Source organism: Coptis chinensis, chromosome 3, assembly GCF_015680905.1.
Source record: "Coptis chinensis isolate HL-2020 chromosome 3, ASM1568090v1, whole genome shotgun sequence".
Taxonomy (NCBI): Eukaryota; Viridiplantae; Streptophyta; class Magnoliopsida; order Ranunculales; family Ranunculaceae; genus Coptis; species Coptis chinensis.
This window is the reverse complement of record NC_141458.1, coordinates 116,119,600-116,142,930: the sequence shown is the minus strand read 5'-3', so window position 1 is coordinate 116,142,930 and position 23,331 is coordinate 116,119,600. Positions and strand designations below refer to the sequence as shown.

Here is a 23,331-nt window from a genome sequence, read left to right as displayed (position 1 = left end):
TACACATCTCCTTCACTTTAGTTGCATGTTTTTCTTAATAACAAATGGAGTTCTATGTTTGAATATAAGTTTGATAAATTTGTTTTATGTTTTTTTTCTCCTAAATAAGTATATTGTTAACTATTATTCGATGTGAGCTTCTAATTATAACATGACTGTAATGAGTTTGAGAAGTTTATTAAATTAGTGGTGATGCTTAGAGTCCCGCATACCATAGCTACTTTACAAATGTTATGGTTGTGACTTTCTTTTTCTGTGTTGAGGTATAATTGGGTGTGATAAAAGTGATTTAGCGACTATGCTTTTAGGCCTAATTATTCATGTGTTTGAATATGTTTGTTAGGGTACGTGCATATAACAATAGTGCCCCATTGTTTATTTTAGGGTTTTTTAAGTCTTGGTCATACTATTTGCTGGTTTATTAGGCTTTGGTACAAAAAAACTTAAATAATAGTCTTTAGTCCTACTTCCAGTATTTGAGTTGACTGACGTTCAACTAAGTTGACTGACAGGCAACTACTAAAAGTAGGACTAAAGACTAATATTTAAGATTTCTATACCAAAGCCAAAATTCCGTACTAATAGTAGGTTGACCGACTGCATAGATGATGTTTTCTTGATTGCACACTATAGCTATTTGCTCAGCTATCGATATGGCAGCATAATGCTTCTGCCAATGAGGCATATTTTATGTATTTCACTAGTTTATTTTCAGTTCGATGACATAAATGTAAGTAGGTTAAGCGGTTTCACTGGGAACATTTAGTATTTTAGTTAATTATTCGTTAACTCTTAGTAATAAACCAAACTTAGATTTTAGTAAGAAACATATATTGTTTACTTATTAAAAGACACAGATTTGAATAGAATTATAGATTTCCTTTGAAAATATGTATTGGTTTTGCGTCATTGCAAGCTATTTCGACCAAATATGATCAAAACACAAAGTGGTGACGAAAGAGATGAATTATGTAGAAAAGTAATGAGAAAAGTGATGGTGATTGAGAGAATGATGAGACTGTACCTTTCGGTTGCCTACGTACCCAAATTATCGATGGGATCAAGTCTCAAGAACGTAGTTTTTTATGAAAAATAATTTTGTATTTATATGTGTAGAGTATAGACTTCTTGGAACAAAGCCAATGCAATTTTCTCAATGCAAGAATGCCTCAATTCAGCTGATATAAGAGTCTTACTAACAAATAATATGAGACGACAACATCATGTTCGCGATGATCGTCAGCAATTGCATCGGGACCTTGAGCTCTTCTAGTATACGTACGTTATAACTTTTGTAGAACGTGATCGAGGGTGTTGAATAAGAACCGCAGACGGCGCTAATTATGTTTCGACCAAATATAGTCAAAACACTAAGTGGTGACGAAGGAGATGAATTATGTAGAAAATTAATGAGAAAAGTGATGGTGATTGAGAGAATAATGAGACTATATCTTTCGGTTGCCTACATACCCAAATTATCGATGGGATCAAGTCTCAAGAACATAGTTCTTTATGAAAAATAGTTTTGTATTTATATGTGTAGAGTATAGACTTCTTGTAACTCAAGTAATTGTAATTTAATATGACTCTTAGTTGATGATTATCTCTTTGTTAAGAAACGAATTTGGACATAAATTAATGTACGTAAGTGGCAAGCAATGTGACTAGGGTTCATCCCTAGACATATGAGTTAATGGGTCTGCACATCAATCTATAATATTGCAAATTGGGCCTTAGCCTTGTCGATTTAACAAATAAAATGGCGACCCCTACTAATGGACGTTTGCCACGTAGGTGGTGGTCGAAACACAAGCCAAAGAGTATATACTGCTAACATCATGGAGGAATAGTTTGTTTACAATTGAAAAAATGAATAAGTTTCCTAACTTAATTCCCCTAATATTCTCATTATTAATAATTTCGATTTTTGTTAAAGATTGAAGAAATTTAGCCCATAGCTTTTTTAAAAAGAAAATTCTTAAGATTTCTTTGTTGAGGCCGGATTTTTCAAATTTTCTTTTCCCTTCATGACTTGGAAGTCATTTCATAAATGAATTCAAGCATTCTACCAAATGCACATCCAATACAAAAGCATTTGCACATGTTAATATGTGTCAGGCACAAGGAGTGGACTAATAAAAGATATGCTAGCTAGCAGTGTCCTTTGGGGTAACGTTGAAATAGTAGGAAACGTGATTTCAAAATGAGGCATTAATTTAGATCTTAGTGGTTAATAGAGGAATTTGAATATTCTTGAAACATGATTTAGGTACAGTTGGTTAGTCGGCTAAAGCTTTTCATCAGTGAGCATAGCCCTTAAATGCCTTAATGTATGGATTTTTTTCCACTATTGTTGGTAAATTTTTAGGTGCGACTTTGGAACTCCTCTTGAAAGTTTTATTTCATTTGTCATTTGAATACCTTAGGATTATAGTTAGAATACATGTACAGTTCAATCATTTTGTATATGGGATGATAGATCTTGAAATTGTATTGGAATAAAGAAAAACATTTACATTAAAATGTTTGTGAGGTGTTGCTAATTGCCGATTATTTACATTAAAGCATTTATGGGTATTATTGAGTGTCTTGTTTCCGTAATTGGTTTCTACTTTGTCAGTCTATTCCTTCCAAGACAGATAATTCATTTACATAGTCATAATGTTTTTTTCAATGAAGCATTTCTAGGCGTTAGATCGGAACATTTGTACTCAATATTTATTTTTTCAAAAGTTTGATTTAAGTTGCGGATAACTTTACCATGTTACGTTGCAAATGCCGCATGTGGGTCTTAGGCCTAGGCGGGATCCTTGGGATTAGACATCAGGCTAAACTTTGCATTGGGTGTCGGTTTATTTCTAATTGTCGGTATCATTGCCTAACCTCTCTCAGATCACCTTACTTCAATTCTTGAAGTATCATAATTAATCAAGACGGCAATGTCAACATCTCTGAAGTTGTTGTACATCAGCTTTTCTTATAACACCACCACTGAAGACAACAAAAAAGACTCGTGAAGCTAAGTAACTATACCTCAAGGGAATTCTCTCAAAGGTACCACATGTATAGCTTTGTTGTGATTTTGAGAGGACAGATGACAATGTATGAACGAGAATATTACAGTTTGTGGTGTGTGAGGAATGGACATCCAAAGTAATTGATTTTGTAGTACCTACTTAGTTAAACGGAGATCGAAGAAGAGATGGTGACTTTCCTTCGATTCTCATTGAATTGGAAGTTTGGAAACAAGTTTTATTGTAAGTTTTATTTAAGTACTTTGTTTTCTTTATTTGGCTAAGTTATTCACATAGGATTATCTTTTAATGTAGAAATCATATTTTTTTTATGAGCACATATTTCTTTTATTCTTGACACAATACACACGCAAAAAAAAAAATTTATTTTATATATGTTCGGAAAAAATATATTTTATTATATATACTAAAAAAAAAAAACAAATAAATAAATATAAATAAATAAATAAATAAAAAACAACAACAACTTTTATTCAAGAAGATATAACAAAAAAAAAAAAAAAAAAAAAAAAAAAAAAAAAAAAAAAAAAAAAAAAAAAAAAATATACTATAAAAAAAACAACAATTTTTTTTTTATTCAAGAAAGTATATATACTACAAAAAAAAAAAAAAAATCAAAATCAAAAATCAAAATCAAAATCAAATCTTTTTCAAAAATCAAAAAATCAAAAAAAAAATCAAAATCAAAATCGGGGAGGTACTCGGGGAGACCCTAATTTCCCCATCTAGTTAGGGAGAATCCTAATTAGCTCATCTAGTAGAGGGTAATACTAAAAACTCCTTTATTTTGTATGGGGGGGGGGGGGGGGTAATTTCCCACCTAGGGAGATCCTAATTGGCTCATCTAGTGGAGGGTAATACTCGTTAACCCTTTTATTTATATTTTTTACTAAAATCTCTCACGTCTTTCAGTTGTGCAGACAGACACGAGTAGCAAAAGACACATTATATGTTGTTTAGAACAATTGTACTGAAAAGAGAATCTGAGAAAATGAATCAGATTTCTATAGAAAGACTGTAATTAGAACAAAGTAGACCAAAACTGCAGTCATGCAGGCAAATATACATGTACATGAGATCCCATCATCTGCAGCAACTATACATGTACATGAGATCCCATCATCTGCAGCTATTGGAAGCTGGGGGATCACTCAGTCTTGTAAGGTGTAGGAACGGAACACAATATGAAAATGATATTGGTGCACAGTGGGTGGCAACCTGTGGAATTACATAAAGCCAGAAGCCTGCAGATGAGCTTCCAAAATCATTTGTGCAATGTCAGTGTCCTTTAGCCGTCAGAATTTTGCATGGAATCTGACTGGATACAGTCTGCAAGCCTCTGGACATAAAAGCAGACCTACAAAAGCTCAGAATTTCAAAGATAACACACGAACCTTAGATCTGAAATAAGGGAAGCCAATGGCCTATTGCAGAGCAAGATTTCAATGTGTTCAACACTGCCTCCAATTACAAACTTCTTGCAAGTGTAAGTTGCACTTTAACAAGCCCGATCACATATAACATATAAGTTCCTCCACAGGATTTGACAAGGCCATTTTAAAAACGCAACAAATAAGCCACTACAATATTTAGAGGTGTAACATTGTCACGTCGGTTTCATAGTCAGACGTAACTAACCATGCACATACAATTTTAGCAGATCCTGAGACCAGTTCCACACATTCCATCAACCCCCAACATTACCCTGAATAAATAACACTAACATCTAAACAGTAGACTAAGCCTAACACCAAAAACCATCCTATGGTATAAGCAAGAAAGTTAATATCAGGAATGAGAAATATATTCTCTTTAGTAAACATTGTGCTGTACACTTCCAGGAGACGTGGATATAATCTGGCATAATGTTAAACCCGCTTGAATTTTGTAAATGGGTTGATCGTGGCATCCGTGTAGGAGGAACCACGCAAACTTATCAAAATAGCCCTCATACAGTGCAAGACGTAGAAGACATAGTTTCATTCTTTTAACCTTCTTTTTGCAAAGTTAACTAAAAGAAAACCAGTACAAAGCATTTATGTTCTTGACGAGAGGCGTAAGCATCAAGGTGGCATAGCTCATATGAAAGTTGCAAAAAGTATGAGGATTTTATATATTTATATCAGACAGGTGGCATAGCTCATACAGGTGTTTAATACTCTAATACTCATTACTGGAGTTATACTAAATAAAATATGGATCTCTCTTACAAACATAGCTCATATGAAAGTTGCAAAATAGTATTTTTCACTTTAAAAATCTCTTAAGTAACTAACATTCAAGCACTTGACACCTGTATCCATCAATACAAACAATTCTTTCGACAGACATTGGGTGTTAATTAGATTTTGTAATTGCTCGAATATCACAAAAGAGAAACTACAAAGTATAAAGTAGAGGTTTAGGTACATCCGATTTAAATATCTCCTTCCAAACATCCAATGCGTTTCGAACATAAAATTGGAATTTTTGGAGCCAAGGGTTAGTCTTAAACTTATATGTTGGAACACTGACCCATTTCAAACATAAAATTCTTCATTTTATCCAACTTATTCGGCACCAATTGATAGAGAACCACACTGTAATGGTTGCTGAAAATATGATTACTAAATCTAGCAACACCCACTATGACTCTTTCACTAATTTCCTATTAGATCGGTAGAACCTTTTTGTCATTTTCAACAAACTCCTACCATCACCATTCAAATAGGGAGGGGAGCATCACATCTTTCTTGAATTCTTGGTTTCATTTAGCAAGGTTTTTTCTAATCAATTATGTAAACAAAAAAGGCAAAATCTAACTAAAAATAAGCAAGAAAGAAAAATCAAATTTTGCACATTAGAAAAAATACTGTTGAAAAGATCAACTATAACTGGTAAAGCTATACATGCGTGTTTCCCCTAGATAAGTTAAAAGTTTGTCTTTCAAACAGAGTAACAGGACTGCACAATAGCGGGAATGAAAATACCCACAAAAATAATAAATAAACAAATCAAATAAACTAAGATAAAATCAATCAGCAAAGATGTAGACACTTCATTCAGCTTGATTTTCTATCATTAAAAGTTAAAACACGTTGCTCGACAGCAGATGTTAGAATTGGAGCCTAGATCCAATTATTATAAACCTCAAGGTGGTCTAATCCGAGTTATGCACCTTCTACTTAACCAGGCTCCTCCGTGTTTAAGGGATATCAGCAAGCAGGTATTCTCTTCCTGCCATTCACAATCAAAGTCCAACCTTACAAGGAGGTATGTGGGCTTAGAAAGAATGCAAGCATAAACCATAATGAGGGGCTTCTTGTTGGCTGGCAAATAATTACTGTGTGGGTATTGCAACAATATTCTCCCGAACAATGTCTTTTAGTGGTTCTTATATACGTAATATCTTTGGATTCTTTGCACAACTCCTCCTGGCAACTCTCCACGAACGGTCTAGGGAGGCGACTAACTAACCTTAGCACAGCAGTTTTTACAGCTTCTAACACCTCCCAACAATTAAAGTACACCAGTTTTATCACTCCAAGGTTAAAAAACCCATACTTGAGGAATAAGTTAGTTTCAGAGAAAATTGACAAAACAAGTCTTTCCAAATCTGTGAACAAAACAAATCAGGCACCTACTATCCAATTTTATTCGGTATATACTTGAAAAGAATACTGAATATTGTACAACATATCAATTCTACTCACTTAGAGTTTTGTATTTGTCTAGATCCTATTTTCCTGATTATGGAAAATGAAAAAAAGAGGAAGTAAATGATGCCCAGAATCGCAAACTTCCATGTAACCATTCAACAATACAGGATCATGGAAGAAAAGACGAGCACTTGATTATAAAAGAATTGTTCGTCTACAAGGGCCCTTTTTAAAATGGGAATGGAAACTGACATACCTTTAACTCAAGACTCTCCATCAGCAGTCAAACTATTATCCAAAGGAAACACACAAGTAATCTCTTTCAATTCTCCAAATCCAGCTGCTTGCTCCAAATCACTAACAATTAATACAAATTCTCATCAATTGATCTAATGAACTAATAGTCTACAACTAAGAAAGTTCCCGTGAGTTTTCCATGGACTCCTTTAAAATTTGCTCAGCTCTCCTTTTCTTGTCATCCTTTTCATCGCCCCTCCCAATCAACTGAGTCGTTTCTCCTAACAATTTATTCTGAAGGGTCAAATCCACAGGCAAACCTAAGGACTTCTTGCTCACCCCAAGTTGAAAATTCAGAATAGGTCGCTTGTTTGGAAGAACCATTCTATCATCATCTTTAGAATCAGAAAGCCCAGTGTTTGCAGTTCCAATGGCAGGAGCAAAAGCATCTAGCACAGAATTGCGACTATTGACAAGTGGTTCTTTTGAAAGCTTAGCTGGAGGAACAACAGGAGAGACCTCTTTCTCCCCAGATTGCAAAGGTGGAGCAAGAAATGGGTTGCTCTGCACTACCTGTTTTGCTTTCCCATCATCTACTGTATTCGCTGATGCAAATGCTGATGATCCATTGCATGCCAACCTCCGCTGTAAATTAAACAGAGACTGTTCTTCCTTTCTCCGCTGTCTTGCTTGTGCTATTTTATCAGCGCGAGGATCAGTCTTTCTCTCTTTCCAAACCGGGGTGTGAACATACGTGTGGGGATCAGGAAACGCAGGCAACCAAGCTGGAATATGTTCTTTATCTGGTACCTCACCAATCTGAAGAAAACTCGGTGTTGGCTTTCTATCTTTAACAACTGGAAAACGGGTAACATCTCGTGCAAACGGAACTTCTTCGAGCTAACATATTCCATAATCTCTTTCACCATACCAGAACTAGAAATCGAATGGTTAACATCCGACGCACCAGAAAACCCTTGAGACGATACTAAATCTTCCAAACCTTGAACAATATCAAACACATTACAATCCGATCTACCAGCTACATTAGCATAAAAATGTGCAGTCTTTCCCAAATCACGAAGGTACCTAACCGCAACCTCAGAAAGAACTTCAAGTGCTGAATGCTGAAAGCATTGAAACCCAACACTTTCACATATCTGCGCGACGGCAATCTTGGTAATAGCTCTACCATAATCATCACTCCCACTCCCACTCCCACCTCCACTTCCTTGTCCTTTCTTTCTTATAACACCATCTTGATTATTATTACTATTATTATTACTACTACTACTGTTGTTGTCTCGTACATTCTCCCCACCTCCATTGTTCATATTCAAAACCTCATATCAGTTTCAAGAATCTTCATTTCTTGGTTAGAATTTCATCGCATAACATAACAACAAATCCCAGCTGAACAATTCACATTAATCTGTTCAACCAAACATAAAGTCATAAACATATTCAACAGCAAACCCCAAGTTCAAATCTGTACAAAATCAATAAAAATTGAAACTTTACATACCAGTAAGTTTTCCAATTTCGAGAGTAATCCTTCACTATTTGGGTACAAGTGAAAGAAATGACGTCATGGGAAGTAGTTGGGTTGAAATTTATGGAGGGATTTGAAGTTTTAAAAAAGAACCCTCGATAAACCCTAGAAAAAGAGGAAAGAGAAACAAAAACAAAAAAATTAAAACAGAGTTAGATCGGATCGTGGTCTGTTGTGAGTCAAATATATAGAACTACTCAAGTCTTTGATTATTGAGGTATGCTAAAGTGTTTACGTATGTACATTAGTTACCGTGTATCTCACGTTTTCGTTTTTTTTTTTATGATGTGGCATGTCTCTATTGGTTGGAGAATAGTAGGTGTTCAATGGGCCGGTCGGGTTACGAAGGCCCAACTACGCTCCTGACCCGGTTTCAAATTTGGTTTCCTTGATTCCGATTAGTGCAGTGCAGTCCAGTCCAAGATATAGTTAGACAGAGATCTCTTGAAAATGGTTACCTAACCGTACCTCTAAATGAACTTCTACTATTAGGCTATTATGTGAAGACCAAGCATTCTAATTGTTCATTACCTAAATCTGAAGAAAACAGTGAACACAAAAACATAATGTTTAAGTTCATACTTCATCATCCATGAACGATTTCAGATGCTGCTACTTTGCAGAAAGACAGAACCATTATCAGCCATATACAGCACAGACCAGATATAATCTCATGGTTTCTGATTGAAACCTGTATTTACTCCATACACATTTGGCCAAAGTTTTATCTGTGTCTGGCTAAACATCATACACCAAGATACCTGGCCTCAGGTCTCAGTCATCACACAGGGTCACACATTACACTGTACGTACTAAAGATTTCATGACCATTCTTTAAAGTCCACCTTGTGAAAAATATGTTTTAACTGATAGCATCTTTGGGAGAACCCCTTGGCTGCTTGCGCCCATGACCTGGAGTCAGATTTTCAGAGGCAGAACGCTTTGGCCGGAACTGAAATACAACAAAAGCCCGTGTAAAGGAGAGAGAAATGAAAAAGGGAATGTGGGCAGAGCATTAATTTGACAATCCCCAAAAGGCAGAGAAAGCATACCTTATCTTCAGCATGTTGATAGAACTTCCTCAAAAGAATATTTGTGGCTTCAGTTGCTATTACTGCCAAGAGAACATAAAACTGTTAGGTAGACGCACTCTGCTACATAAATCTTCCAGTAACTATTGATAGCGAGAGAAGATTGGAAAATTAGATGTTAATTCGTTATAGCCAGAATCCTTCCTTCTATGCCGTAATACTAATGCTATACCACGGTCCAAACTCTTCAACTAAAGAACGATAAATACCAGACGTAGTAGGCAGAGTTGCATAAGCATCTCCTTTCTGTTTGTAATATTGGTGCAACAAATTTAGCCATAGCCTATCACTCTCATGCTATTAGTATGTTCTGTATATAAAAAAAAAATCCTTCTTCAGACGCTCCAGATGAACATATCTGCTGTTTGTACATTTTCATTAACTTTTCACAGGTAAACCTAGACCATTACTAAAGCAACATCAAGTGAGTAGTTCTTAATGACCATCCTCGAACATCTCAAGCTCATAACAACCACGCTGTGTGTCTACAAGACTACGAGAATCCATATTGCTATGGAACTTTACTTACTGAACCAATCACCTCAAGTTCACATCCAACTCGCACTAGCATTTTCAATTGTAAGTTCCATAGTCACAAAACCAAATTACATATCATATAGTTAATGGTGCTAGCTACCTATTAAACAGGGAAAAAACATGTAATTACATATTACGAATTACCAAAAACATAAAGTAGAACTAGAATGCCAGCAGCGACATTATTACCTTGATCTGGTGGTGCAGAAGTTCGATCATGAGTAGGATGGTAGGTCGCAGCAGTTAATTCCTGAAAAAACAGAGTAATAAGCTAAGGTCACCATTAAACAAAAGCACAAAACAAGATATATTATCTATAAATTAAGCGCAGCAGTACAAAAACCAACTTGATCAAAGTAACTGTATCAAGGTCATATCCAATCAACAATTTTTGAAAGACTTGTCCTAAGGACTCAATCAATTGTCAAATAAAATTTCACAGAATAACACTACAAACATAAAATGGGGAAAAAAAAGGAGAGATCATCAATTAGAAATTCAATTGGCAGAACAAAACAAATCTAACTTAGGACAAGAAAGCTGATTAATGAGCATGAAAAGAAACAGAATACAAAAAAAGATAGATGACAAGCACATAAGCTGGCACAAAAAAACTGCAAAGTAGGACATAGGCATCAGGTCAAACCCTTCACATACTCCCTCAAGAGGTTTAGAAATGTTTGCAGACTTGTCTTCACGGTGAGGACTGAAATTAGGTTCTCTCGGAGCAAAAGGTATAAATGTAATCAAGGTGTGGACAAGGTCTTTTGTTATGCTGAGGTGGAATGCTCAAATCACTAAAATGGAGGAGGAGCCAGGACTTAGGCTTGGAGGGGGAAGGGTGAGATGTGGTGCTAGAGGTCGGTTAGTGAGCCAGCTGGCAAGAGCTCACTAAGCAGACAACCTCTAACACAAGATTCTCGTCTTGTCAGAATTTGTTTACTAAAACCGCCAAAAGGTATGTCGCTTCGCCAAGAGGAATCCTTTTGGCGCAATTGCGTTCTGGCGGCATTTAAACAAATTAGCTCTTGGCCTCCAAACCTTAAACTTAGGACCCCCCCCCCCTCTCCATCCTTGAGAAAAAGTGGGAGATCTCTTAAATGCACAAGTTTTCATTAACTCCATTGTGATCAACCTCTTCGTGTGGAGATCATTTCTTGTTGTGTATTTGCTTGTGATCGACTTCTTCGTGTGGAGATCATTTCTTGTTTTATGTTCACTTGTGATCGACCTCTTCTTGTTCTGTGCAAAATTTTGAAGGCAATGGGTGGAATTTGTATGTAGAGAAGAGCAAGGAGTGTTACAATGTGTTCAAGCAATGGAATAAAATAATGGGAGTACTTGTTCGTGTCAACATTGAGGGCCTATATCCTTCTCAAAACTGAACAGAAGCAGTCCTTATGTAACACCTGTGTCCTTCTCAAAACTCATTTTTTAATAATCAAGCATCTTATAGTTATTATTGTTATTTGAAACTAGGCTTAATCTCGATAGCGCTTCATAACGCTCACCTTTTGGAGACAAAACATCTCAGACCATGAACTAATATTTTCAAAATGCGATGATGGTCTTATGCTCTCTCGTAAAAACAGTTCACTTTTACAATTGATCTGCGTTGGCAGGCATTGCACAGCCAAATAGAATCATAATAATGCTTGCACCCACTTCCCCTTTCTTCTCTTCAAGCACAATACTTGCTTGTAAGGGTATACACGATCCATGAGATCAGTGATGTGGTGCCGTCATACAAAACAAAATTGAAACAATAAAGGCATGAGGGAGCGCCAACTTCTACTATTAAATTGGTGAACAAGAAATATGCTAATGTCCAACTAATCCTGTTGCTTAACTCTTATTCCCCTATCCTACTCAATTCATTTTGTATTAGGACTAAATTCTCTTTTCTTCTAGACTTTTTAGTCAAGTTATGGAGTCCACCGATTCATCTCCTTTTACATATTCATTCAACTAAGACAATATATGTATTATTTAAGCAATACTAATTGGCAAGTCAAATTAGAAAAATTAAAATGACAGAGGTATAACTTGTCTAATCCAATTTAATAAAATCGGTAACTCGATTTTTCTGTACAAGAGACTATCCTCAGTTATTAGTACTCATTTGTAGTATAACATTGATTTACGTGTTTCCTTTTCTTTTCCCATGCTTTCCTGTTCGGCTGTTCGATGGGGTAAGTAATGGGACAAGTGGCATACACTTGGCTTTCTGTTTGGATCTTCACAAGATGCTTGTTTAAATCTTGCAATTTAAAATACTTATAAAGCATGTGATTCAGATGAATTGTGTGTTTGAAGGTAGTAAAACAAAAAATTCCTTGTTGGATGGTTTGATCATGCACAAAAAGAAAGAAGACGAGTGTAGTGTAATAAAATATAGAGTGTGTTTTGTGAAACTTACAGAAGGAATGAGGGGATCAGAAGGTCGAAGTTGGCTGAAGTTGTGCGGATTAAAAGAAGGCCAGTCCCCAAACTGAGAACCCATCTCCTCCTCTGATTCAACTGCTGCTCTCTCCTTATTTTTAAGACAAGCAGGAAAGCCCTGTTACGCAGCGACCATTATTTGCGTTTCGTTTCTACTTTTATTTCTGTTTCTGTTTCTGTCTGTCCGAAAATGCCTTTGTTATATCATTGTTATTTGGGACCGAATTGTATAACTGGGCCCACTTATATTGTTTCCTAAAATCACGTGTCCAGCAGCACATGATACAAGCTCTCCGTAGGGTTGTCAATGGATCGGGTTGGGAACCGATAAGAAAATTGATAACCCAAAACCAAACCAAACCAAAATTGATAATACTATAGTATACTGTATAGGGGCGTGAGTGGAGAGGGAGAGAGAGAGATTGAGAAGGCGTGGATAGAGAGAGAGGAAGAGAAATGAAGATAAGAGATGAGGAATGAGGACAAACAGAAACCAACTAATTGATATTTTGTCCACATACCTCCCCCTCGCCCCAAAACGTTCGTTACGTTCATTTGATTATATTTCATCTGAAACCAACCGAACTGATAAAATATATTGCAAACTGAAACCGACCCAAATCAAAAACTATAAAATCAATTAAATTCTAAATTAAATCAATTCATTTTGACCACATAATTAATACAAATATTCAAAATTAATTATCAAGTTAAGCGGAACGAACGATCTAGGTTGAGGGGTGGGGGCATGTGGCCCAAAATTCTATTTGGTAGGTTTTTGTCTGTCTTTATTTTCTATTATCATATTCTTTTCTCTAAAAAATTTCTCTCCGCCAGAACCCATATCTCTTTCTCTTTATTCTTCACCCACCCAAAGCCGCACTCTCTCTCTCACTCCCACAAGTGAGCGGAGCAAACGTTCTAGGCCAAGGGAGAGTATGTGGACAAGAAATCATTTAGTTGGTTTATATATGTCCTCATTCTTCATCTTTTCTATTTGTCCCTCTCCTTCTCCACGCCCTCTCAATCTCTCTCTCTCCACTCCTCTCTCTCCGCTCATGCCCCCAATCTCAATCTCTCTCTCTCCACTCCTCTCTCTCCGCTCATGCCCCCAATGCATAGCAATATACTAGTAAATATTACTAAAATACCATCTTATTGGTTCTTATTGGTTCGGTGAAGACAAATCCAAAACCAAACCAATATTTGATAGGTTAAATTGGGGAGGGCAAACCAAATTACCAAAACCCAAACCATTTTTTATTTATTTGGTTCGGTTATCGGATTATCAAAACCCATTAAAAGCCGCCCCTATTGTGCGTGACGACGTGATATTCATGCTACACGGTCCATACACGGAAAAGACCTCTGTGCGTAAAACCTAAGCTTCCCTATTGATTGCTCTATATAAACTCCTTCACTGTGCATTCTATCTAGGGTTTCCGAAACCTATAACAAGCAAATCAACAATGATAACGTTGAAGTACGTAGAAAAGAATGAGAGTTCCTTGCCTAAAAGGCCCAAGCCCGGGCACATATATAGTAACATCTGGACACGTGGACCACTTGAAAATAGCAGAAAAAAGAACACTGATCGGAGTTTTGTTGGAGAGGGAAAATGGGGGAGGCAAAGTTGTTAACCACGTGTCATCTGAGTAGCTGTTGTTGGAACACTGGGAGCAATCTCCTATTTTCTCCTCCAAATAATCCGCCTTTTTTTCTCTTTCTTCTCTCGTTTTTGCAGAAAAAAATAGAGCCTCATTCCCTTTTGTAAACATGGTAAGTTTTCCTTTTAATTTCCCTCTATGGCATTGTACATTCTGCCTTGTTATATTCTATCACCATTATCGTTAGCTATAAGATTCAGATTGATACATGCTAATTAATCAATCATGAATAACAAGGCATGTAGACTATACAAGATTAAATTTGCTCATAAAACTATCACTGGTGGATTCAGAAGCATTTTTAACTTTAGTCTTTAGAATACGAGTTTTCACAGAAATTCAAGTCGATGTGGGGATTGAACTTTAGCAAGATCTCTCTTCTTGGGCGTTATCCGTAGAACCAATAAGTTAAGGTTATCTATGGGGAAAAAGAAATCAAGAGAGTATCCTTTGTCACTAATGGTTTGCTTAACTGTTCATATTCATTTAGTCCGAACCAGAACCATATCTTTCAATTACATCACTTATGCTGTAATTGGCGTATGCTATTTGTGTCCCAACCATCTTTGTCGACTTTGCTTAGCTTATTAGTTTTTGGACTTGCTCCTACAATATTGCAAATGTCCTTGATGATAAAGTAATGCTTGCTTATTTTATTTTATTTTTGTCGGCATTAAGTAAATTCTTCGGGTTGTCTAGGAAAAATATTTAAGAACCTTAAAACTAGTTGAAAAATTGGTGTTAACAAATAAGTGTCTATCTTTTTGCAAGCAGGTTCAATGGAAGAGCGACTATAAACAGGTCTTGCTTCTAGCATATCAAAGTTTTGGTGTAGTCTATGGTGACATAAGCACAACTCCGCTCTATGTATTTAAAAGTACATTTTCTGGGAGGTTGCGACATTATCAAACTGAAGATACAGTTTTTGGGATTTTTTCGTTGCTTTTTTGGACTTTCACACTGATTCCATTGTTGAAGTATGTCTTCATTGTGCTGAGCGCAGATGATAATGGTGAAGGTGAGGACTGTTTCTTTCTCTATCTCTCTCTTTCTCTTCCATGGATTTTGCTTAATTTTTTAGAGTGTAAACAGGCGGGGTGTTTGCTTTATACTCACTCATATGTAGACATGCAAAGCTTGGTTTGCTCCCTAATCAGCAGGCAGCAGATGAAGAGCTTTCCACGTATTATAATAAGCAACACTTGTCTAGGAACTCAGATGCTTCTCAATTAAGAAGATTTTTGGAGAAGCATAAGAGGCTGAGAACTGGCTTGCTTCTTATAGTTTTGTTTGGCGCTTGTATGGTGATAGGTGACGGTGTTCTCACTCCTGCAATTTCTGGTAAGATTGATGTATACTCAAGTTATACTTTTTTCTGATAGAGATTAAAATAAGTGTGCGGTTGCTTTTATTTATTTTTGCCAGTTTCTTGCAAATTCATTATTGATATATTATTTGCACTAAATCTAGTAGTTTGGTCCTTTTGTAGTTCTGTCATCCATTTCGGGGTTGCAAGTTCGCGCAAAAAACCTAAGTGATGGTAAGATAAGTTGTGATTATTGCAGTTGACAAAACTCTTCATTATGTCAAAAAGTTTAATATGTTAAATTTCAAAGAACATTAGGACTATTCTCTGTGTCCACTGTCCAGTGATTATCTTAACTTGCAAGTATTTGTCCACATGCTGCATCCCTGCAGTATCAGAAATTCAGGATAGAGTGATAAAATTAAAAAATTACACACATATATTTAGTAAATAAGATGTGGTTTTCATGAAATGAAAAAAATCTAAGTCTTGCAATCTACAAGATAATCTAAGGCTTTGGGATCATGTGCCTCTGTGTTGATTTGGAAATGGACCACATAAATGAAAAGAAAATTGGTTAGATTTAAAAGTCCCGTCATTTTGTGAGGAAGCATATACGCTATGTAGCAAAGACAGATGCGCAGTCTATGACATGAACCTTTGAAAGGAATCAGAAATTCTACTTTAATGCGTCAATGTGTGAATTTCTTACAGAATTACACATTCTTGTTTTATAGCATCTAGGTATGATAATGACCTGGTAAAATTAATATCCTGAGCAAATATTATGTCTCATGGACTCATTTCCAGAAGTGCAAAGGTCTGGGATTATGTCTGTGGCTGATAGATAATAATTGCACCTTTAAGCTCATCTTATTTTTTGTCATTTTTTGAAAATTGGTATTTTTGGAAATATCGGATGAACCCTTGACATGAGGCCACTAATGAATACCAAATTTATATGCATATAAAAAATTGGAGTGCGACCAGGGGCGTGAGTTTGGAGGCATCCCCGTGTGTGTGTGTGTGTGTGTGTGTGTGTGTGTGTGTGTGTGTGTGTGTGTGCGTGTGTTTGTGTTTGTTGTGCGTGAGTGTTGGGTAATATCATGTTCATCTTTTCTTTATGAAGCTCTTACTCTTTTACCACTGCTATCCCGGTCAAACACATGAAGTACGTTTTCAATTGATGCACAGGTGTGGTTGTTGTTATCGCCTGCATTGTGTTGGTTGGCCTCTTTGCTTTGCAGCATATTGGTACACATAAGGTGTCTATTGTTTTTGCACCCATTGTTATCATATGGCTACTATGTATTGCTGGCATCGGTGTCTACAACATTATTGTTTGGAACCCAAGAATATACCAAGCTATTTCTCCATATTATATTTACAAATTCTTTAGGGAAACGGGAAAAGACGGTTGGATTTCTCTTGGTGGAATACTTCTCTGTATCACAGGTGACTTTGTAATCTGGATCTCTCATGGTGGTTCTGTTTTAGAATCCTGATTGACCTTATATTGAGATTTCTGTTATCCGCAGGCACTGAAGCTATGTTTGCTGACCTTGGTCATTTCACATGTCCATCCATAAGGGTATGTGAAGCTATGATTTACCAAATTCTGATTCATGTTTTTTAGGTTGTTTTGTCAATTTCCTTACATGTATTCACATGAGGAAAGCGATGTTCAGTTGGCTAATTGGTTTTATGAAGATTCGTGTTTTATATTATTTTAGTGTTAGACCTGTGAAGCCATAGGATCTTGTCGTTACGTTGTTCTACATAGCAATGACATGGACGCGTATATCTCTGTTCATAATGAGTAGTGCGAGAGACACTAACCTTGTCAACCAAATACTCCATTCCTATCACAAGTTTCACCATGTATATGATAGGTAGACTTGCATAGCAATTTTTGTTTTGAAAACCGGTGTGTGGTGTGGTTATTTTCTGTACCACGTTCTTAAATAGTTCCAGTTTATCTATATAACGTATTTATTGTTTTTTGTTAACCATAAGTTGAGTCTTGTGATGATACTAATTGTTAACAGTCCCACGTCGCCTAGGTACCTTACAAATAGTTTGGATAAACACTTGTGCACCCTCTCCTTGCTTGCGGTTTTGAAGGATGACTTCTACCATGGTTTTATAACTACTCATAAGCACTATACCTATTTTTGAATGGTCAGTAAAGAAGATTCGTAAAATCAATATGAAAGAATGATTGTCTATTCTATAGACACTCTTTCACACCCTTAGATTGGAATGCCCATACCAAATTGCACTCATTGTACGTTTATGACTTAAGTGAGGATGCAACGCCAAGCCAAATGAAAAGTAAAAAAAGGAGAGGTTAGGATGCGTAGTTATATGATCTATGTTAAAAAGGTTAAAGTAAAACTGCAGCTGTAGTTCTTTATGGTACTCAACAACTTTATCAGCTTTTCTGTCTAAAAAGATTTCACATGTGACATTAGTTTAACTAGTAATTTTTACAGTGTCTCTTGTGCAGGTTGCATATTCTTTCATTGTTTACCCTTGCTTAGTCCTTCAATACATGGGACAAGCTGCATTTATTACGAAGAACTTTGTTGCCATACCTATAAGCTTCTATGCATCTATTCCCAGTAAGTTTGATTTTCATGAGAACGTTTTTCTTTTTGCCCTGTAGAACAACATTTTTTTTTATCAAGAATGTGATAAAGAAAACTACTCAACCTAGAAAACACAGATTAGATCAGGGTGCTGCACAAACGACATCTTCCCTTCTCGTCTTGATATCATCATTTCTCATGTCCTTCATCATAAGATGAATCAATCCAATTCCTAACATTGGAAATTTAGGACTTCATTTTACAGAGAATATGCTCTAAAGACTCCACTCTACCTTTGAAGATTATATTGTTCCCCTCCATCCTCATCCCCAACATATCGCATCAAAGGTGATTTTTCAACCGTTGAGAGCTTAGGACACTTCCGACTAGAAAGAACATTCAGCAGGGTCTTGGCATAACCAACTGTATATATAAAAATCCATCTCCAAAATTTAATAATGAATGGGCCGTCTCTCTAAAGAGATGCTGAGTTGGTTCTTCGTTTTCATAACACTCATAGAGACAAGCAAAGTTACTGTTCTTACAGTTGTAGAAGGTAGCAAAAGTTTGTGCGTAGGCTGGAGACAATCATGATTGAAGGATAACTAGATATCCCCAGTCCGACTGTGCAGTGGCACAATGGCTAGTGCATTTTGTAGGCCCATAATATATCTTACTTTTGGGATCCCCGTTACTCTGCCTTGATTCACCTTGTTAGAGTGTCTTCTGGTTGCAACGCCTAGGCTACAATTTGGAATTTAGCTACTGGAGGCTCCTGAACACTAAGTATCTACTTTTTTAATGTTGAAAGAGTTATGAGTTTTCTTGAATGCAGTTGATGTCTTGATGTTTAGGATCGCAATTCGGACAAATCCTTTCCCTAGCGGAACTTCTTGGACTAGACCTGTTCTTTTGTTCCCTGCCATTTTCATGTGCTAGTCCACTCATTTGTTAGAGTCTGCATGGTTCTCCCATTGCGGATAAATTTCGTGAAACTGAAAAGCAGTGCATTACATTTACACACAACAAACTTGCATCATCTAGTTGTCTTGACTCATAGATGGTTTTGTTTTTCCTTTAGTTATTCCCTACTATATATTTGTATGCTACTCTACACATTTGATCCATATTCTAGATGGCTTACCTAGTGGACCAAAATGCATGGAACTGAAAACAAGTACACACAGACAGTAAACTTACATCGTTTACTTTTCTTCACTTAATTTCTTGTTTATAACTGTTTTTTCCCTCCTTTTGTAGAACCTGTTTTTTGGCCAGTTTTTGTAGTGGCAACTCTTGCTGCAATAGTCGGTAGTCAGGCTGTCATCTCCGCAACATTCTCAATTATCAAACAGTGCCATGCTTTAGGTTGTTTCCCACGAGTTAAAGTTGTGCACACGTCGAGGTGGATATATGGGCAGATTTACATTCCAGAGATAAATTGGATCCTAATGGTACTGTGTTTGGCTATAACAATTGGTTTCCAGGACACAACCATTATAGGAAATGCTTATGGTGAGTTGCATTTTGTAATTGTTGCTAATTGTTTATTTAAATATCTAATTTTTGTTCTGACGTTGTTTGGGTCATTTTGCTGCATGTGACATGCATAACTAGTATGGCTCATTTTGCTTGATGAACTTGAACAGTATTGAACTTTGACCGTGGCATAACAAAGAACGTGATATCAATCTTTTGAGTGCGGCTGATGGACGGTCAAGTTGGTGTGTCACATGCACACCATCATGACCATCTGTATATTGCATCACACTCTTGGATGTATCATAATATTATTAAAAACAAGTACGAATTAATGGAATATATTTAAATATAGGGCATACTGTATAAATGTATAATATGTAGCTATATTAGTTTGCAAGTGTCAGCTAGCTTAGTTGGTAAAGACTCTGGAGTTGTTTCCTCACTCCAAATGTCCAGACTCTTAGGCCAGACTTTTACCCCATTCCCCTATTAAAAGAAACAGAATGTACTTCTGTTAATAATCTGCACAAAATCCATTGACGAATGTGCCTAATGTGTACAGAAGATGTTTCTTTCTTAATTGGTAGGCTTTACCTGTCCATGAAATGTCCAAGGTGAAACACTTTTTTTTAATGAAATTGGTGCCCTTTTTTTTTCATCTGTAACTCCTGAATGGCGGATATGCGCCATTGCCGAACACAATGTGCATGTCTGAAAGTTCTGATTTACAATTTTCATCTGTAGATATTAAATAATATAAAGTTATAGGTTGTAAGACATGGTATTTCTAGCCTTGTGTTGAGTGCTGAATACAGTATTTCTCGATTTCAGGCATTGCATGCATGACCGTGATGTATGTGACTACATGGTTGATGACGCTAGTTATCATATTTGTTTGGCATAGGCACGTTTTATTTGGCTTAAGTTTTCTTATATTCTTTGGATCGATTGAAGCTGTTTATCTTTCATCTTCTTATATGAAAGTCCCTCAAGGAGGGTGGGTTCCACTAGTACTCTCTGCCTTTTTCATGATTGTTATGTACATTTGGCATTATGGTACCCGGCGGAAGTACTTGTTTGACCTACAAAACAAAGTTTCCATGAAATGGATTCTCACACTAGGCCCCAGCCTGGGAATCGTTAGGGTCCCTGGAATTGGTCTCATCTACTCAGAGCTAGTCACTGGAGTTCCATCCATCTTCTCTCACTTTGTTACCAATCTCCCAGCTTTTCACCAGGTGCTCGTGTTTGTTTGTGTGAAATCTGTTCCTGTGCCCTTTGTACCCTCAGATGAACGCTACCTTGTAGGCCGTGTTGGCCCCAAAACGTATAGGATGTACCGGTGCATAATTCGATATGGCTACAAAGATGTTCCTAGAGATGACGAAACCTTTGAAAATAACCTTGTGATGAGCATAGCAGAATTCATCCAGATGGAAGCTGAGGGTTCTGATTCCTTTGATGGATCAGTAGATGGTCGGATGGCTGTTGTACAAAATTCTGGTAGATTTAGAACAATGCTGGTGACATCAGAATGCAGTGATACAAATGAAGGCAACGGGGAAACCAGCAGCGTAAGGAGCAGTAAGTCGGATACATTGCAAAACTTGCAGTCCTTGTATGAGCAAGAATCAGGAAGCCAGAGGCGACGCATCCAATTTGAGATACCTGATGCAGATGATCTCGATCGTGAAGTGAAGGAGGAGCTCCAGGAGCTTGTGGAAGCTAAGCAAGCGGGGGTCGCATATGTGATGGGCCACTCTTATATAAAAGCTAGGAGGAATTCTTCATTTTTAAAGAAGTTTGCAATTGATGTGGCTTACTCTTTCCTTCGGAAGAACTGTCGGCGCCCAGCAGTGTCCTTGAACATTCCACACATTAGCCTCATCGAGGTAGGCATGGTCTACTACGTATAGATATATCCAGTTTTCTTACCACAATCTTGTTCGAAATCCAAATTGAATGTGATTTCTCTTTCAAGGCTGATGTAAAATTGTAAAGTATCAATGATTTGAGAGCGGAGCGCAGACATGCATTAATTTATGCTGACAGGCTCACAGTCACAGGCATAATGAGGCTGAAAAGAACTTGCCAATCAAAGATTTCTTTTTTTAATATAGATAATCAGTGCCTTTCTAACTGTGTAATTTAGTTATCCTTTTAGTTATATAGTTAGAGCATCTATAGGTGGCACTATCACCTGCAAATTTGCCTCCACAATTCGGAATTTCCGCAAAAAACTATCTCTAAGTGGAGGCAAATGTGGAGGTATTACCAGTCTAGCTGCATCTGTGGATGTAAATTTATGGTTTTGGATGGTTTTGGGGATGTGGCACGACAGTGTTAGTGTTGCATGCTATTGCCAATGTCGCGTGGATGTTTTTTTTTTTTTTTAACTTTTTCAATTTAGCATGATAGTAGGAATGTTGTGTGAGTTGTTTTTTTTTAACTTTTTTTCAACTTAGGTGGAAGTATTACATGCAAATTTGCCTCCACAATTTGAAATTTCACGAAAAACTATTTTTAGGTAGAGGTAAATGTGGAGGTATCATTAGTTTAGAATTTTAGATGTATCTGTGGATGTAAGTTTACGATTTTGAATGGGAATGCAGCACGACAGTGTTAGTGTTCGCGTGCTATTGCCAATGTTGCATAATTTTTTTTTTAACTTTTTAATTTGGTGTGATAGTGGGAATATCATGTGAGTTTTTTTTTTTTTTTACTTTTTTCAATTTGGGATGACATTGGGAGTGTCGCGCAACAGTAATGTCACGAGTGATAGGTCATACTCTAAATTTGCGGTTGTTATTTGGCTCCACCTAGAGTTGGTCAAAATTTACAAATACTTACCTCGAATTCATCTTCAAACATGTGATACTATCTGCTCTTATATGTGTTTTGCTAATTATCTTTTAAATTTTAAAGAAATAAAATAGCAGTCTGTCCTACTGTTTATTTGTGCCTACTCGGCTAGTGATTTTTTGCTCCGAGAGTCCCAGCGAAGTTTGGTCCAAGCCCTCCAAGGAGGCATGGCATAGCAGCCACGTGGTTAACAAATAAAGTATGACAGTTGCCAAAATACCAACCATAGTGACTTCTAGGGTCATTTGTTTTTGCCTCTTATAAGACCTTGAGGGCTTATAACCTCTTATAAGATGTGGCCCAGTGATTTTGGACATTTTTTTTATTTGTTTTTGGCCTCTTATAAGAGGCATTCTACTAGAAATGTCTTATAAGAGGCTCCAATTCTATAAGTACCAAAATTAGATCTACTTCAATTCTATAAGTCTTATAACTTGAAAAATGACTCAAACACCCCCGTCTATATACCTTTAGTCTCATTTCTCTCTTCTTCCCTTTTCATTATCTTATTTTCCAAATAACTCTATTACCCTAGCCACCACTGCCGCCACTACCACCACCACCACCACCACTGCCGCCACCACCACCACCACCACCACCACCACTACCACCACCATCACCACCACCATCATTACCTCCATCACCACTATCATCGCATCTTATTAAGACTATCACCACCACCCATCTTTATTAAAATCACCACCACCACCACTACCAACCGTATTATTAAGACCAATATCATCACTTCTACTACTACTACCACCGCATTTATTAAGACTATCACCACCACTACCACCGTCTTTATTAAGACATCCACCACTTCTACTACCACCACCATCACCGTGCTATTAAAACCAATATCATCACCACTTCTACCACCACCACCGTGTT

The 23,331-nt window shown here is 36.8% G+C and overlaps 3 protein-coding genes across 4 annotated transcripts; 1 reads left to right on the top strand and 2 right to left on the bottom strand.

The window, feature by feature from the left end:
• Positions 1–6,845: 6,845 nt before the first annotated feature.
• Positions 6,846–8,577, bottom strand: LOC147513358 (transcription initiation factor TFIID subunit 8-like). Its single transcript, XM_086596395.1, is given in 3 exon segments — positions 6,846–7,800; positions 7,803–8,342; positions 8,436–8,577. Coding segments are annotated over 2 exon segments (1,158 nt in total). The 5' UTR covers positions 8,245–8,342; positions 8,436–8,577; the 3' UTR covers positions 6,846–7,084.
• A 435-nt stretch (positions 8,578–9,012) lies between these two features.
• LOC147513357 (DET1- and DDB1-associated protein 1-like) lies at positions 9,013–12,750 on the bottom strand. The gene is made up of 4 exons (XM_086596396.1): positions 12,510–12,750; positions 10,280–10,340; positions 9,515–9,576; positions 9,013–9,414 (listed from the first exon to the last, which is right to left on the bottom strand). The coding sequence occupies exons 1-4, from the start codon at positions 12,591–12,593 to the stop codon at positions 9,325–9,327; spliced, it is 297 nt and encodes a 98-aa protein (XP_086452522.1). The 5' UTR covers positions 12,594–12,750; the 3' UTR covers positions 9,013–9,324.
• A 1,217-nt stretch (positions 12,751–13,967) lies between these two features.
• Positions 13,968–21,717, top strand: LOC147513356 (putative potassium transporter 2). Of its 2 annotated transcripts, XM_086596393.1 has the most exons (9): positions 13,968–14,311; positions 14,974–15,217; positions 15,292–15,540; positions 15,689–15,739; positions 16,700–16,960; positions 17,044–17,096; positions 18,015–18,129; positions 19,357–19,611; positions 20,410–21,717. In XM_086596393.1, exons 1-9 carry the CDS (start codon positions 14,309–14,311, stop codon positions 21,492–21,494), a joined length of 2,316 nt encoding a protein of 771 aa, XP_086452519.1. In that variant the 5' UTR covers positions 13,968–14,308; the 3' UTR covers positions 21,495–21,717. The 2 variants fall into 2 exon arrangements, with proteins under 2 accessions (XP_086452519.1, XP_086452520.1); XM_086596394.1 differs by lacking the exon at positions 13,968–14,311 and having other exon boundaries at positions 15,039–15,217.
• Positions 21,718–23,331: the final 1,614 nt, after the last annotated feature.